Source organism: Elgaria multicarinata, chromosome 2, assembly GCF_023053635.1.
Source record: "Elgaria multicarinata webbii isolate HBS135686 ecotype San Diego chromosome 2, rElgMul1.1.pri, whole genome shotgun sequence".
Taxonomy (NCBI): domain Eukaryota; kingdom Metazoa; phylum Chordata; class Lepidosauria; order Squamata; family Anguidae; genus Elgaria; species Elgaria multicarinata.
In genome coordinates this window covers 11,903,649-11,922,280 of record NC_086172.1, presented here as the reverse complement: position 1 = coordinate 11,922,280, position 18,632 = coordinate 11,903,649, and the positions used below count along the sequence as shown (strand labels likewise).

The following is an 18,632-nucleotide window of genomic DNA, read 5'->3' as shown; positions in this document are numbered from 1 at the left end:
ATAGCTCGGTGGAAGAAGGCGGAGGAGAGAGCGGAAGAAGCTCTCTCTCCCACCTTCTTCAAAAAAAGCTCTCCGAGCCGGCCGGGAAGCAGGAAGCTGGGAAAGATGTCTTTTTGTCGTTTCTTTTACAGGCAAGTTTCACGATCGTCCTCAGAGTGCACCGGGGTCGAATAGATGCGCTCTGGGGACGACGTGTGGAAGGGCCCATGGTCACCCTAAGTAAGTCTCATTGAGTTCAATGGGGCTTACTTCCAAGTCAGTGGGGTTGCAGTCAAAATACAATAACTCAGCAAGCTTGGAAACAACGGGCAACTCGTATGGAACAGATAATAACTGACAAACCCTGATCAGCTGTTCAAATTTCTTGCAGCTTGAACATGTGATATTGAAATAATCAGGAAAACATTAATGTTTGTTTATTATTAATGTACAACATCTAGAAGCCAAGTATCATATTTCCTTAGGCTAGGGAACTAGCACAATCCACATAATATTTAAGAGAATTATGAAGCTGCCATTGTCTTCCAAAGCTGAGGGGGGAAATTATAAAAACATTCCACCCAGTTTGCTCTTTCTAGAAAGTTGTAGTGATCCCAGCATATTACAAGCTGCTTTTGGCCTGGGGGGGGGTCAAATCCAGGTTGCCCCAGGTGGCCACGCCTTCTTCCCCAACCACTGATGGTTCGGTGCTTTTCCCCAATTCTAAAAGGGGTTGAAATGCCTCTCCTAAGGCTGTTAGTGGTGCTAAGACCTTTAAGCTAACATATGCTGGGATCTTTGGCTCCACCCCTTTTTCCTCCAGGCCCTGCCCACCATTGGAATGTTGCCCCTTATAGGTTCTCCAAAACGTAATCCAGTCCAGTGGCTGAAAGAGGTACTGGCCTTAACTGACATCTGAAAAGGCACTGGGTGTGCTCTGACTACTACAGAATTTGCAGGAATGGAAACACTGGACTAATCTGTCCTAATTTTGGAAGACCAGCCGTCTGATTTTATATATGTTCAATCGGAAGGAAGCCAAATGGTCCCCAGTGGGGCTTATTCTCAAGAATGTCAGCCTAAGATTATAGCAATGCAACCTCAGACATCTGAAAGTTTAACTCTGAATGGATTATCCTAGCAATGAACTCTTTCCCCAAGTGCTGAGCCTAAGGTGACCAAAATGTAGGGTGACCATATTTTGGAAACCAAAAAGGAGGACAACATGGTCGCCCCCAAGGGGGCGTGTCCAATACCAAGGGGGCGTGCCCACCCGAACATAGCCTTGGTCACATGTCTGATTTTACAGCACACATTTAAGACAAATCTGTTGTACATAACATAATGTTAACATCACTGAAATAAAGAACAAGTGAGAGATTCAGTGTATCTGAAATTAACTTCACTCACTCCTACTTTTGTAGGTTTTGCTGTACTTTGAAGTTTTTGCTATACTCTATGTGTTACATTCTCCCCTTCCTTCAAATATCTTTTCTGACCGTATCTTCACTCATTGCAAGCTGCTGTTGTTGTTAAAAGGGTTTGCTACTGACCCTAGATCTGTTTTAAATTTGGTATGGCTAAAGCTCTACCTAAAAGCTATCATGGTGCCAACTTTCAACTCTTTATCTTTAAAAATGACAATTTAAAAAATAATAATTTTAAAACCTCATTTTTTAAAAATTCCTAACAAATCAATGGATTAATGGATCTGTTTCAAATTTAGTGTGGCTAAAGCTCTACCTAAATCCTATCATGGTACAAAGTTTCATCTCTTTAACTTTAAAAATGACAATTTTTAAAATAATAATTTTAAAACCTCAATTTTTTAAAAAAATCCTAAAAAATCAATGGATGAACGGATCTGTTTCAAATTTGGTATGACTAAAGCCCTTCCTAAGAGCTACTATTGTGCCAAGTTTCATGTCTTTATCTTAAAAATTGATGGAGTTATAAGCATTTTTGTTAATTCCCATTAGAGCTGTCCTTTGGAAAAATCCGGATTTCCCCTCCCCCACCCGGATTTGCCATCAAAACCCCGGATAGATCCGGGCAAATCTGGTCATATGGTCACCCTACCAAAATGGCACCATCTGTGTACAAGAGGGAGGTATGAGCAGACTTGTGGGACCAGAAGTACAAACAATGTTTTCTAAAGTCTCAGATGTCATTCCCATTGAGAACAATGGGAACAACAAAAAATGCCTAGAACTTTGGGGGGGGGGGCATGCCTAGACGAAATATGCAGGAGTGAAGTCTGCCAAACTCAACCAGATTGGTGGGAGGCTTTTTGTGCTTGATGCTTTTAAATTTGAGAAGATTTTTTTTTAAAAGGAATGCCTTAACCTTTCTGTGGTTTTGTGGGCAGTTTGCATTAGCTTGACATAAAATATAAAGGTGCCCCTGTTAGTTCCCTCCCAAATTTCAGAAGGATAGGTACAGGGGTTTGTACAAGTTTTGGTGGTGGTGGCTGTTTGTTAAGGGATGCGTTTCTGATCCCCTCCTCCACCCCCATGGGTTTGTGAACAATTTGCTGGGTTTTTTTATTATTATTATGTGTATATATGTGGCTGCGAACACACACTCACACATACACACACGTTCATAAATGTTAGAGTACTGTTTGGTGCAAACTACTAAACCCTTCCTGCTAAAAAATCCCTCAGACCACCAACACCCCGGTCTTCCAAGCAGAGGTGCGGAAGGTTCTTCTTGCTCTTTGTTTCAGAGCTCAGAAACGCAACTCATCACTCTGGCTTTATTTTAAGAGCGTTAAAACTCTTCCTTTAAAGTCCCCAGAGCACGCCGCACCCTGTTCTTTCAGTCACAGGGTGGGTGTCAGTCCTTCTTTCTTTTTGTTTCAGAGTGGCTTTACTTTCAACTCTGTGAGAACAATCGGCAGAGGTGGCAAAATCAGTTGGGACCTGCTAGGCTACTTGCCTGGCTGCTTGGAGCTGAAGGCCTCTTAGGCCACAGCTAGACCTAAAGTTTATCCTGGGATCATCCAGGGTTCACCCCTGCCTGAGCACTGGATCCCCTGTGTGTCACCTAGATGAACAGGTTTGACCCCTGGACGATCCAGGGATAAACCTTAGGTCTAGCTATGGCCTTAGAAGTTACTGGCAAGAGGGCACCACCTTTAGTTGATGCTACACTTTCTTTGTACTGGCAGCCAAAAAGAAAGTGCTGGGGGAGCTTGATCAGGTTGTGGGGAATTGGTGCCACCCGCCGACTGAGCAGGCACCAAAGTCCTGATCTCTGCCAGTCACACAAACAGAGAATACACTGGCACAGATTCTGATAACACTGTCAATGTCCCTCCCAAAACTGTGACTGGAAGTAAAAAAGGAGAAGCCTAGTAACTCATTCTTGGTTGGAAGCTACAGTTGTCAGTCAAGTCACAAAACTACCCATTTCTCCGCCTCTGGCTGCTGGTATTTTTCCACTTCTGAAGCACTTGGAAATGCTTGTGGGTGATTAAAAATTGGTCAGGGAAAAAAATGCCTTAGGACTATCCCATTTCGCCATGGACTGCTTCAGACCCAAGTCGCCTCATATTTGGAGGCAGTCTGAATATCTCCAAAGCAGCCCAGATTCACCTTGGGTTTGTGCCTCATCCAAGGCTTTTGCACAGCCCTGCCTAAAATGTTTCGTATTTTGTGAAGAGCAGCAACATTATTGTACCAAACACTTTGTGTTGGAGCAGGAGGTGTAGTCTGAAATTGATGTGAGCTGATTTTCAGGTACCATTGTGGGATTTTCACCAACTGCCCAGATGGCTTGGGAGAAAAATGTTGTTTAGAGAGCTGCACTATACATGAACCAAGGTTCCCTCTCATATGGTAATTAATGCACTGTGCCCTGAGAACCACACTAATGCTAACCCAAATCAAACTACAACATTTTAAAGTCACTTAAAAACCAGTATATTTTTGGTTTGGTTGCTGATTTTGAAATATTCCCATCCCTTAGAGTAATCCTATAGTTTAGCAACAATCACATTTTCAGACTGATGTTATTCCTCCTAACTGAAGAACAGGTAGTCCCATCTACCATTCAGTCTGTCACTAACTCAAATAATATGAACATTTCAGATATGGTAGGGTGACCATATGAAGAGGAGGACAGGGCTCCGGTATCTTTAACAGTTGCATAGAAAAGGGAATTTCAGCAGGTGTCATTTGTATATATGGAGAACCTGGTGAAATTCCCTCTTCATCACCACAGTTAAAGGTGCAGGAGCTATACTAGAGTGACCAGATTTCAAACAGGGCAGGGCTCCTGCAGCTTTAACTGTTGTGATGAAGAGGAAATTTCACCAGGTTCTCCATATATACAAATGACCCCTGCTGAAATTCCCTTTTCAATACAACTGTTAAAGATACAGGAGCCCTGTCCTCCTTTTCATAGGGTCACCCTAAGATATGGGAACCCAGGCACACTATTACAGAGATCTTGCTGAATTCTTGTTTTGCTTGCTTCCAATGAAGAACCACAAGGAATGGGTTGTCAAAAGATACTCTACCTACACGTTGGACTTCGTAAGCCGCCCAGAAAGCTTCGGCCATGGGGCGGTATATAAATTTAATAAATAAGAAGAACCTTGTTCCATGTGGATGTCCATAATAAGGTGACCCTTTGAACAAGTGTCCAGTATTTGCCCTTGGTAAGAAAACTACCAACACTGTTTTTTTTATACAACTTCCCCTGGTCTTCTCCAATCACCTGGGAGACTAATAGCAGCTTATATAGCTGGTGTGATCTGACAAAATCATGACTAAAATTGTTAAAATTGTTAAAATTGTTAAAATGAATAGCTTGAGAGCACACCCTTCATCAATGGCTAGTAGTCTTGATGTCTATATATGGTATCAGAAGCAGTATGCATCTGTACACCAGTTTATGGGATAAATGAGCCCGAGGGTGCTATTACATTCATTTCCTGCTTGTGCAGTTCCAAGCATCTGATTGGCCACTGTGGGAACAGAATGCTTGACTAGATAGACCTTTGGTCCAGTTTTGGGCAAAAGGTTGGATACAAATACAAATTATTATTATTATTATTATTATTATTATTATTATTATTATTATTGTCTGACCCAGCATAGTGTTTCTCATGTTCTACCTGCTTTCGTCAGGGTACTTGAGAAGACATATATACTCACCATCCTTTTACCAAAATCCTGGCAGGGGCTTGTCAGGGTGCTTCCCTTTAGAGGAATCATTCCTTTAGGACTGTTGTCAGTCTTCTTCTTAAAGACTTCAACTGCATCTTCTGACAGAACTACCCACATTGGTTTCCAGTTGTTAAACATGCTACCCTGCATTCAAACCAATTAAGATGACATTATCTATGCATCCTGTGACAGCACAGAAGGGACAATCTATAAAGTTGTACCTTCCAATCCCTTACAAACAGATTCTAAAAGACAATATAAAATACAGCATTAACCTTAAAGCGATTATCTTGTTGAACATAAATATGAACAACCAGGGAATATCAATAAATGGAATGAGGATCTTCAGTTAGAGGTGCCTAAAGGAATATGGAGTCCTTTTTGGAAACGGGTGGATCAATATACAATAGCTACTTGTTGGAAAGAGAATTGTATACGAACATGAGTCCAGTGAGGATTGCAATTGTTCACCAAGGATATTCCGAGATACTTCAGCACCTCCCGCACTGTTAGAGGAATTAATTGGTTCCTTGCAGAAAGTTAAACCTACAATAGCTGTCTAATAAGGGCATTTCTACATGAGACTTTTATCCCACACCTTTACCAAGATTTCTGCTTTTGGGTTCTTTGTGGGATTAGGATCAGCTCCTTTGCACACGCTTTTTCCAGTGTGAAATAGCAGAATTCTGCAATTACAGGAGACTCTCATTCTGCTATTTCTAAATAATATTAGATTTTCCTCATTAGGGAAAAATCATGATAATGGTTGCAAAGCATGGGAGAGGCCCTGGAGGATGACAGCGTCATGTAAAGTACCTGCAAATTACCATGAGTAAAGTATCCTGAGTGCACAATAAAAGCTTCATGCAGAAAGACTCTAAAAGTCTTTTGGAGTGTAGTAGTAGTTTAGTTTATTGTTGTAACCAAAAGTCATTACACAGGTACTCAAAACAGGCACTTAAGAATAATATAGCATATATACAGCATACATAAAAGCAACAGCAATTAATTACTAATGCAAACAGAATGATAAAAACCTGCATGTCTACTTGTCGTTATGGCCATAATAGAAACAATGCTGATATTAAAACTAATCCTAAACTACAATTTAGCAAAATGTCTGACAAGATTAATAGATATATTTCTCTTCCTCATTTTAAGAATCAGAAAATGGCCACTTGATAGCTACACAAGGAAGTGAATCTACCAGCAGAGAGTAAATATATTCTGCTTCAGAACCCGTGAATTTGGCAATAATCTGACCCAGTGTTTTATCTCTTACTACTTCATAAAATGGGCAACGTAGGAACATAATGTTTAAAATAGTAAAGTAGATGTTCAGATGGTCAGAGACGAATGGAATAAGGAACTGGAATGCTCTATACAGTTAAACTCTATACAGTTTAATCAATCCAAAGTTGCCTTCACCTCCATATGTACTATTTAATACATTAAAATTTTAAATGGAGGCTTTTTCAACAAAAATTATGTTTCACATATATTAGACACTACCCAGGCTTCCTAAGAAGATGCTGGCTAGCTCTGATAGATGCTAACAAAGGAACGACTCATGAAATGACCCACTGGGCCCATCCAGAAGACACCTCAAACCACGGCTTTAACCACGATGAATAAGGCTTTTTGCCTTACTCACCGTGGTTAAAACTGTGGTTTAAGGTGTCTTCTGAACAGGGCCATTGAGTATATTGTGGGAATGGCTGAAAGTTATTGCTCATATAAATTTGGTTCTTGAAAAACTTGTGATAATAGTGAATGTACATCACCGTTTGTACCATTTGACACCGTTTGACAGATGGACAGCAAAAGTGGATACTGAGAGCCTTTATAGTTGCAAAGAGAGTTCTACTCAAAGCTTGGAAAGAAAAGCCCCTATCACCTATCACTGAACGGGTTGAAGATCTTACTACTCTTGCTACATTTGAGCATATCTCCCACAACTGTCAAAGTGTCCTGATTCCCTCTCACTGATGCAAGACAATAAAGACATTGGCTGTGTAATTTACAAACCTGTATTCAACACAAAGTCATACGGATGCTTATTTTTATAGATGGACTACTTATATTCATCTATATATTTAAAATGAAAATGTTAACCCTTCCCCCCCTTGTGTTTTCTTGTCTTTTTCATTTCCTTATATCAAGGGAGATGTTAATGATTACTGTAGGGTGACCCTATGAAAAGGAGGACAGGGCTCCTGTATCTTTAACAGTTGTATTGAAAAGGGAATTTCAGCAGGTTTCATTTGTATATATGGAGAACCTGCTGAAATTTCCCCTTCATCACACCTGTTAAAGCTGCAGGTGCCCTGCCCTCTTTTAAATCTGGTTACTCTAGTATAGCTCCTGCACCTTTAACTGTTGTGATGAAGAGGGAATTTCACCAGGTTCTCCATATATACAAATCACACCTACGGTAATTCCCTTTTCTATGCAACTGTTAAAGATACAGGAGCCCTGTCCTCCTTTTCATATGGTCACCCTAGATTACTGTATATTCATACGTTGCATGAGATGAATTTTTCCCCCTCCACCTTTTTTGCTTTGCTTGTTGTTGTTACTTTTGTGTTGCAAATAAAACGATTTTAAAAAGGGGAAAGGGGGTATTTTGAGATGTGCTGGAAATGAATTTTGAAGGGGAATTTTTGTCATTGTTAGTGGCATTGCCAACAGTCTAAGAGATACTGTCAACAGATGATAGTATCAGTTTAGTATGCTGTTGTTGATTTCCTTTTGGGGAAAAAATCAGTAAAAATATTAATAACAAGAAAGAAAGAAAGAAAGAAAGAAAGAAAGAAAGAAAAGAAAAGAAATAGTGTCCAAGGAAAGAATGAAGGGAGGATAGATTCATGCAGCCGTGGTGTCAATGGCCATAATAAGCCTGGAGGGGAGTCTGCAGGTTGGGCTGAGTGGCAAAATTTACAGCTGATCACTTGCGTAGCATCAATAGCAGCAAGCAGCAATGCCAATCAATATACTTCCTAGGGTCAAGAAAGTACCTATTGCTGCCTCTGGTGAGTGTCCCCCAAGATAAGATTGTTTCTAAGAACATAAGAAGAACAGCCATGTTGGATCAGACCAAGGGTCCATCTAGTCCAGCACTTGGTTCACACAGTGGCCAACCAATTGTTGACCAAGGACCCACAAGCAGGACATGGTGCAACAACTCCCTCCCACCCATCTTCCCCAGCAAATGGTGTATATAGGCTAACTGCCTCTGATACTGGAAGTAGCACATAGCCAGCAGGACTACGATAGCCTTCTAACTCCAGCAGTTTGTCTAGCTCCCTTCTAAAGCCATCCAAATTGGTGGCCCTCACCACATCTTGAATTCCATTGTTTAACTATGCGCTGATTTCTCTTGCCTCCTTCGTCTATGTGGGGGCTCCAAGTTCTTGAAGGGGGGGGCTGGGAGAACTAAATGTGTTGCCTATTAAAATGTGTTGCCTATTCCTAGAATTAGAAGAGTAACTGGACCCTTTCAATATTATATTACCTTGGAGAATTCTATTATTATTTTTTTGCATCAAGTGCACATTAACAATCCATGTAATAGTCTGAAGAATAGCAGAAGTGGGTGCAGCTTCAGAAGAAGGAGTATTGGTTATGGTGGAAGAATCGTTAGATTAGAACACAGTTTGTGGTCACTCAGAATCTCACAGTTCTCTGTATACAACGTGAAGCAATTCACTTAGTTGCTTAATTTCTCACACGATCCTGGCTTCTTGGTTTTTTTCAAAGGCACGGGAAAATTTCATGTGTACATATTAAGAAAACAGGAATGCTCAGCTCTACAGCTTTAAAACCGGCTTTTAAAAACGGTATATACCCTGATTATAAGACAGAAGATGGTAATTACTTGTGATTAGGATAAGTTAGGCCAGATCTACATCAAACACTATGAAAGCAGTTTGAAAACAGTATATGGAATGTGTCTTGGGCCCCAACAGTTGTCAATGCACTTCAATACCGTTATAAAGTGTTAGTGTAGATCCTTCTTGCTTCAGAGAGCAGTCCTATGGTCCCTAGAGATGTCCCAGGGACCACAGGATTTTTTGAAGTCTCCCTCCCGAAGCCATAGACACTCCTACAGCTTCAGGAGGAGGACTATATGAAATATGTGAAATTCAAGAAAGTGTCCCTGAGCTTGTAAAGAGAGCCTCCCCTTCACCACGGATGGATCACAACTGTACTCACATGAGATTCAGAAGCAGAATGTACATGCAAATCACATAATTTAACTTTTGTAAACCACCCAGAGAGCTTCAGCTATGGGTGATATATTATTATTATTATTATTATTATTATTATTATTATTATTAATAATAATAATAATAATAATAATAATAATAATAATTTCCCTGCAGGTTTAAGCAGCAAACTCAGCATTTTTCTTCTTACAAACTAAGCACTGCAGAAACAAAACCACAAGGTACTATCCCTTGTTATGAGAAGTTTTATAAATAGAATTACTTCTTATCTAATTCACAGTTCTCACTCACTGCTAGCATAACAGCAGCACAAAAAAATCAGTATGGGACAGGCACAGTTCTGGGTTTGAGCATAGTGCCTGGGGTCAGGTGTCCTGGTGCCTTCCAGATGGTTTGGTCTACAAATCCCATGTATTTTGATTGGCAGAAAAAGTTCTCTGTATCCTGGCAGGATCAGTGGTACATTTGGAGGGGACGCAGGAGAAGCCCTTCTCAGTGAGAGTACTAATGCTTAAAAGCAAAAAGGGCCCTGGTGGGTCAGACCAACTGGCCTTCCTAGGCCTGCTGCCTCTGATCCTAGAGAGTGCATATTATAGCCATCAAGACCAGTAGGCATTGATAACTTTATCCACCAGCAATTTGCCTTTTAAAACCGCCTGTTGGTGGGCATTTTATAGACTGTATGAAGATGACCTTCTTTTTGTCTGTCCTAAATCTTCCATCATTCAGCTTCATTGGATCCTTGGGTTTAGTGTAAGGGGGGGGATCTCTCCATCTACATTCTCCACACCATGCATAATTTCATCTACCATGTTGTCCCTTCCTCAACTTTTTCAAAACCAAAAGCCCCATGTGTAACCGTTCCCCATATGTAACCATTCCTCATAGGGGAGCTGTTCTAGGCTCCAGATTATTTTGGTTGTTTTTTCTCTCCACTTTTTTCAAGCTCTTCAATATTGCCCCCCCCCCCCCCGCAAATCCTATTTCTCTGAGGTGTATCAATCAGACTGTACATAATATTTTGATTGTGGTTACACCATAGATTTGTACAATATTGGCATTTTTATTCTCAACACCTTTCCTGATGACCCCCTAATGCAGAATGTAACTTTTTCACTGCTGCCACACACACACACACACACACACACACACACACACACACACGGGGTCAACATTTCCATTGAACTATTTACCACAACCCAAAGATCCCTTTCCTAGTCAGCCATTGTCAGCTCAGACCCCATCAGTGTATATGCAAAGTTACAACTGATTGCCCCTTTGCTTTAAACTTAGGTTCATTGAACGGCGTTTTGTGTTTTGATGCCCGTTCCCCCATTTTGGAAAGATCCTTTTGGAGCACCTCACAGTCCTTTTTTATCACCTTCAATAATTTGATATCCACAAACTTGGCCACCTCAATGCTCACCCCTAACTCTAGATTTTATTTATTTATTTATTTATTTATTTATTTATTTATTTATTTATTTATTTGTTACATTTATATACCACCCCATAGCCGAAGCTCTCTGGGCGGTTTACAAAAGTTAAAAACAGTAAACATTAAAAGTATACAAAATTTTAAACATAAGAACAACAGTATAAAAACAACAGTATCCATTTAAAAACAACAGTTCTGGGGGTCCGTTAAAAAACAAACTTAGCGCTATTAAATGCTGTTAAATGCCTGGGAGAAGAGGAAAGTCTTGACCTGGCGCCTGAAAGATAACAATGTTGGCGCCAGGCGAGCCTCATCGGGGAGATCATTCCACAGTCGGGGGGCCACCACTGAAAAGGCTGTTTCCCTTGTTGCCATCCTCCGAACTTCCCTCGGAGTAGGCACTCGGAGGAGGACCTTAGATGTTGAGCACAGTGTACGGGTAGGTTCATGTCGGGAGAGGCGTTCCATCAGGTATTGCAGTCCCAAGCCAGGGAGGGTTTTATAGGTTAAAACCAGCATCATTTCTAAACAACTTAAGAATCACTGGTCCAAATTCCGATCCTTGGGGGATCCCACGTCTTATATCCCTTCATTGTGAACATTATTCTTTCTGTTCTTTCCCCAGTTACCAGTCCTTCTCTAGCTTTCCACCAGATGGCAAAGATCTTTCTATTTGGCAGTGTTTAAACCAGCCTTTGCCGACTTGGTGGTGCCCTCCAGATGTTTTGAACATCTCCCATCAGTCCCAGCCATAATGGCCAATAGGCAAGAATTCTGAGAGTTCTGGTCCAAAACGTCTGGAGTGTACCTATTTGGGGAAGGTGTGGTTTTGTTTCTGTATTGCTCATAGTTTTTAGTTGGCCGACTTCTTTAAAAAACTGTTTTTACTGTCTCTCTGATTAATTTCTCTATTTATCTTTGTTTTTGTATCATTTCCTTATTGTTTGGCTACTTCGGTGTTTCTTTGTTTTTAAGGTAAAGCAGGATATACATTTCTTCAAGCTAGTGTGGTGTAGTGGCTAGAGTGTTGGACTGGGAGTTGGGAGATCCAGGTTCTAATCTCCACTCAGCCATGAAAACCCACTGGGTGACTTTGGGCCAGTCGCAGACTCTCAGCCTAACCTACCTCACAGGGTTGTTGTTGTGAGGATAAAATGGAGGGGAGGAGGATTCTGTATGCTGCCTTGGGTTCCTTAACAGGAAAAAAGGTGGGATATAAATGCAATAATAAATAAATAAAATAAACTAACAAACAGAAATATTCACCAATTATCAATAACTCCCTTCAAATTTAGAAGAATTAATTCTGTGACAAGAATTAATTCTGTGACCATTGCTTTATTTTCTCAGGTAGACTGGAAAGATTTGGGCAGTTGTTGAAGCCAAACAAATCTTAGTGAAGTCTCATTTGTGGCCGAAGCAGATTCTTTCACTCTGTCGAAGTGCAGAACCAAGGCAAAAGTTCTTGCCAGATGAATAATGCGGGTTGTTTTAGTGGGCCACGGGAAAGGCAGAGATAGAAAATTAAGGAGTAGCCTGCATGTAACTTCCCTAAAATGTTACTTCTCCTTCCTCTTGTGTCTGTTACAACGCATGCCTAGAAATATGTATTTCCCCTAGCTATCCCATCTGTCAGACTGAGGCCATAGCTAAACCTAAGGTTTATCCCTGGATTGTCCAGGGGTCAAACCTGTTCATCTAGGTAACACACAGGGGATCCAGTGCTCAGGCAGGGCGAACCCTGGATGATCCCAGGATAAACCTTAGGTCCAGCTGTGGCCTTAGAGTAGGGTGCCCATATGAAAAGGAGGACAGGGCTCCTGTATCTTTAACAGTAATGTAGGAAAGGGAATTTCAGCAGGTGTCAATTGAAGAGGGTGAAATTCCCTCTTCATCACAAGAGTTAAAGCTGCAGAAGCCCTGCCCTCTTTTGTATCTGGCCCCTCTACTATAGCTAGTGTAGCTTTAACTGTTGTGATGAAGAGGGAATTTCACACTCTTCAATTGACACCTGCTGAAATTCCCTTTCCTACATTACTGTTAAAGATACAGGAGCCCCGTCCTCCTTTTCGTATGGTCACCCTACCTTAGAGAAACTTGCCATATATATTCTCCTGGTTAGTCAAGCCCATATAGCCAGCGTGCTCCTGGTGAAAAAGCCTTCCCACAACAGCAGTCCTGAGCTAGGGCTGCTTTCCCCAACTCAGTGCCTTCCAGATGTGTTGGACTACAACTCCCAGCATGCCCAGCCAGGCACATATGGAGGGCATCAAGTTGAGGAAGGCGGCCCTCACCTCTATCTCCTAGATGGGTGGCTCCAAGAGCTCCCAATCTAAAGGTCTCCAGCGACTCCATCTTTTCTTCCTGAATGGATTTACCGTGGCAAGAAAAAAGATGGAAGAAGTAGTGAGGAAACGTGGGAGAGTTAGCAGCAGTTCCTCCCCCCGAAAATTCTGTGTTTTAAGCCAGGGCAGCAATATGGTAAGTGTCTCATCTGAAAACAACCGTAGCCTCAGACATTCATGCCTTAAGCTGCAATCCTATACACACTTACCTGAGAGTAAGTCCCAGTGAGCTCAGTGGGACTTACTTCAAGGTAGACGTGGCTGTGATTGCACTGTTAGCCACTTTCAGGTTGGATTACTGTATAACGTGTGAGCCTTTAGGCCAGTTCAGCCAACATGCTAAGCCATGGATAAGCCACTAGTCCTTTTGCAGCAAGTGGTTAGTGAGCATGTTTAAACTATGGTTATGTAGCCACCATGTTTAGGAATAGTTCGCACGACATGCTAAGCCATAATGTTTAGCTCAGAATGCTTAACTATCATAGTTTAGCATGTTGTCTGAACAGGGCCAGTGTGGTATAGTGATTATAATTTTGAGCTGGGACTCGGGAGATCAGGGTTTTAGTCTCCACTCAACGGGGTATAAATTTTCTTTAAAAAAGAAAATAACATTATCCTGGTTGTGCTTTTATATTGTATTGTATATCATTTTTTTTATACCGTTAGTTTTATACTTTGAATGGTTTTAATTTCTGTGAACTGCCCAGGGAACTTCAGCTATTAGGCGGTATAAAAATGCAATAAATAAATAAATAAATATAATAAATAACATTATGGAAGAAAATGGAGTGAATGTCACATATTTTGCTCTTTTTGTTGCTGTAAAGGCACTTAGAATTCCCCCCACCCACCACCAGAAATGCTTCTGCTTTGACAGATCCCTTTTCAGTACCTAAGAATCCAATTTTGCTTCCTCCCCAGCCCAATTTAGTTTCCCTTGTGGTCTGGGCTCTTCCTGTCCGCCGTTTTAGAGTTCTCCTACCCATCAAGCATTGCATTTACTTTAGCTGGTGCACGCCATTGGTTTTAATCAACCCGGCTCTCATTAGCTTAATTTTGTTGAATTTTAATTCCATTCCCCTTTGTAATAACAGACCATGATCCAGAGTTCTGTATTCACAAGGTTTCCCATTCTCTTCCCTGAGAATGCCCACATAGGGAACTTTCATTGGATGTCAAGTGTGCCCATCTTAGTGTGAAGAGGAGTGGAGGTTGAGGGGGTTGAATCCTACCCACAAGTTCAGGTTCAATTGAGTTGCATCCATCCCATCTCATCCTACTGCACTGCTTCGCCGCTGCTTCCCCCTGAAACCCCGTAGTATTGCTGCTGCGTAGTGAAGATGGGAAATCTCCATGCAGGATGGAGCGCAGGGTTTTCCTTTGCTCATCTGGGTACTCAAGCTCGTCCCCTGCCCTCTTCCTGGCTTCCGGCGACCAATCAGCGGTCGTCATCCACCTCAGAATCACACCGGCTTGATGCCGAAGTGAGGTCACATGGTGGAAGGGCTATGGTGACCTCACTTCAAAGGAAAAAGTCAGGTTAAGTCCCTGACTTTTTTAAGGTGCAGCTTTGGGGAAAAGCTCCTCAGTGGCTGCAGGTCAGCAGCTGCATCGTATAACCGACTCAGGCCCACTGCGCAACCGCCATGGGGCAAAGAAGACGGATAGACAGTCTCCCAGCCCATCAGTTCCTGACAAAAACATCGTATTTGGGTACTAACAGGTTTGCGGTGTGACAAGGCCTTACAACACATGTTGCTTACGATGGGATGACATGAACAACACAATTAGCAATCATGTTGTGTGTTTTTAAAAATTAAATGCTATTTATTTATTTATTTATTTATTACAATTTTTATACTGCCCAATAGCCGAAGCTCTCTGGGCAGTTCACAAAAATTAAAACCACAATAAAACACCCAACAGTTTAAAACACAATTACGAAATACAGTATAAAAAGCGCAACCAGGATAAAACCACACAGCAAAGTTGATATAGGATTAAATACAGAGTTAAAACAGTAAAATTTAAATTTAAGTTAAAATTAAGTGTTAAAATACTGAGTGAATAAAAAGGTCTTCAGCTGGCGACGAAAGCAGTACAGTGTAGGCGCCAAGCGGACCTCTCTGGGGAGCTCGTTCCACAACCGGGGTGCCACAGCGGAGAAAGCCCTCCTCCTAGTAGCCACCTGCCTCACTTCCTTTGGCAGGGGCTCATGGAGAAGGGCCCCTGTAGATGATCTTAAGGTCCAGGTAGGTACATATGGGAGGAGGCGTTCCTTCAGATAACCTGGCCCCAAACCGTTTAGGGCTTTAAATGTTAATACCAGCACTTTGAATTGGGCCCGGACCTGGACTGGCAGCCAGTGAAGTTGTAAAAGGACTGGCGTAATGTGATCTCGCCGGCCATTCCCTGTTAATAACCTTGCTGCCCTGTTTTGCACCAGTTGAAGTTTCCGGACCGTTTTCAAAGGCAGCCCCACGTATAACGCATTGCAGTAATCCAAACGAGAGGTTATCAGAGCATGGATAACTGTAGCTAAGCTATCTCTGTCCAGATAAGGGCGCAGCTGGTATATCAGCCTGAGCTGATAAAAGGTGCTCTTTGCCACTGAGTTCACCTGTGCCTCAAGTGACAGTTCTGGATCCAAGAGCACCCCCAAACTACAGACCCGATCCTTTAGGGGGAGTGCAACCCCGTCCAGGACAGGGCAAACATCACCTCGCCGGACAGAAGAATGCTAAAGCACTTCCTGTTCCTTTACTACACCCCAAGAGCTCTTCTAAATGACCAATTTATTGCATGTTCATGATTGGCCACTCAGAAAAGTTTGCAGGTCTTTTAAACACCATTATGAAAAACCAGGACGTCTCCCGCGACATTTGTTGGAAAATTTGTCATGAAAAGAACTACTTTTAAAGTGGCAACATCTGAAAAAAGTGGAGTCTTCTGCCACTAGATGGCGCTGTCTGAATGGAACTGAACAGAGGGGAAGTATTCCATTCAAGCCATGTGGTCACCCCTCTCTATCCATATAATGAAGTGTATAACAATTGCGTTAAAAAGCAGGAAGCACAAACATCCCGAGTAAGCAAAGCAATTTCTCCTTAATGTAGGTTGACCATATGAAAAGGAGGACAGGGCTCCTGTATCTTTAACAGTTGCATAGAAAAGGGAATTTCAGCAGGTGTCATTTGCATATATGAGGAACCTGGTGAAATTTCCTCTTCATCATAACAGTTAAAGCTGCAGGTGCCCTGCCCTCTTTTAAATCTGGTCACTCTAGTATAGCTCCTGCACTTTAACTGTAGTGATGAAGAGGGAATTTCACCAGATTCTCCATATATATAAATGACACCTGCTGTAATTCCCTTTTCTATGCAACTGTTAAAGATATAGGAGCCCTGTCCTCCTTTTCATGTGGTCACCCTACTTAATGTAAAGGCGCCCTTGGTCTCTTCACTTAGTTCCATTACTCATGATACAGTGGGGAGGTAGGAATTATTATCAAGATGCAGCACCTGGGATGGGGAGGTCTAAGCCTTCCATCTTTATTTGCATTCTCCATGAATTCCACCCCCCCCCCCCCATGAAACACTTAGTATTAGGGGAACAAAACCTCCCATTGGTGGTAATGGGATTTTCTTTCTCCCTAATGCTAATTGTCATGCAGGGAGGGCAATTTTCACAAAGATTTTGGCTGAAGAGGGAAGCAATCACAATAACAGTCCCTCTCCTCTATGTACCTGGTGGGTATTTATTTGAAGGGGAAAACACACACAGTGATTAATAATTGCATCATCAATGCCACATGTAGTTAGGCCCTGGGTTTATTCCCTCTAAGATTCTATTTACAGGAAACACAGCAGCTGTATTCCGTCTAATCCTGGATCATTGTAGATTTCCTAGGAATAACCCTTTGCATCCAGTTTAAAGCAGGTTTAAATCACCCCTTTCTTATTTATGCTGAGGAGTTATTTGGCCATCAGTCACCAAGGGAAGAAACAAAATCTCCCCGCTGAGATGAAATACCATGAATTGCTCCTAGTTATCATTCTGTAATGTTCTCCACACAGTACCTGTTGATGGAAAAGATCACTGATAATGTCATCCTAGAGTTCAGAGTAGCAACACATTATTATTATTATTATTATTATTATTATTATTATTATTATTATTATTATTATTATTTCTCTTTTCTCAGTCATGGCCGTTTTTCTAAATGAACATGTTGGGCTTTGTCAAATCATGCTGCCTTTTGATGATGATGATGATGATGGTGATGATGGCTATTATTATTATTATTATTATTATTATTATTATTATTATTTGTATTTCTATACATCCCCATAGCCAAAGCTCTCTGGGTGTTTTACAAAGATTAAAGCACTAAAATACAGTACGCAAAGTTTTAAAAAAACTGTTCCATAAAACGCACAAACAACATACATAATACTGAAGAAAGCGAAACCCATTCCCACAAAAATATTTTGTGGGAGAATAGTCTATGAAAAAGAAATGGATAGAAATGACATCAACATACCCAATTCTGTATTTAATAGATGCAGATGTTTAAAGCCACCAGCATTTAAACCACTGGGTGCCCACAGAGAATAAATGCCACTCTTTTATTTCAGATATTTGAAAGCATTACAGTGACAAATGACACTTTTTATATAAATAAATGTTGTATAAATGTCCCATCCTCCTGGATGAAGGTTATACCTCTTTGTTTTACAAGTTCAACTAAGAATAGGAAGCTCTTTTGTTGTTTATTCGTTCAGTCGGTTCCGACTCTTCGTGACTTCATGGACCAGCCCACGACAGAGCTTTCTGTCGGCTGTCGCCAACCCTAGCTCCCCCAAGGTCAAGTCTGTCACCTCCAGAATATCATCCATCCATCTTGCCCTTGGTCGGCCTCTCTTCCTTTTGCCTTCCACTTTCCCTAGCATCAGCCTCTTCTCCAGGGTATCCTGTCTTCTCATTATGTGGCCAAAGTACTTCAGTTTTGCCTTTAATACCGTTCCCCTTTGTTTGAAAAAACCTTTCCCTCCAGAAAAACATTTAGCCGAAATTGTCAGCATGCACATACCTTCTTCACCAAGTATCCCTCTCTTATACGCCTGGGTTCCCGCTCAGGCCCCTGTTCCATGCTTGCGCTGTTCTTTCGCATCTCACAGAATCCAAATACTTCTGACAATGAAAGGGGTTTTGCAAGATGCCTTTATGTAGTCGTTACTTTCACAAGTTCCTCTGATCGTTAATCATATGAAAGCATGCTCATTTCTCCTTCCGGAAAAAGGAAATGCAGAACCAAATGTCAAATGTGAAGTTAAGAACGTTGCGGCAGTCCGGGTCCTAGAGAGCCTGTTAATCAACTGCGCTCTGAGACTGTGGTCTCTGATCCATCCTAACATCAAGTCTGGACCACAAAAGGTAGGAGCTGGTCTTTCTCAGTGGTAGC

The 18,632-nt window shown here is 41.6% G+C and overlaps 1 protein-coding gene across 1 annotated transcript in view; it reads right to left on the bottom strand.

Annotated features, from left to right (window-relative positions):
- The window catches only part of PLEK (pleckstrin), a 35,391-nt gene extending 17,016 nt beyond the window's left edge, over positions 1 to 18,375 (bottom strand). Inside the window, exons 1-2 of the mRNA XM_063118532.1 lie at positions 18,261 to 18,375; positions 5,145 to 5,300 (exon numbers count right to left, since the gene is read on the bottom strand). Coding sequence (XP_062974602.1) covers positions 5,145 to 5,300; positions 18,261 to 18,341 — 237 coding nt within the window. The 5' untranslated portion in view covers positions 18,342 to 18,375. The remainder of the gene's footprint in view (positions 1 to 5,144; positions 5,301 to 18,260) is intronic.
- Positions 18,376 to 18,632: the final 257 nt, after the last annotated feature.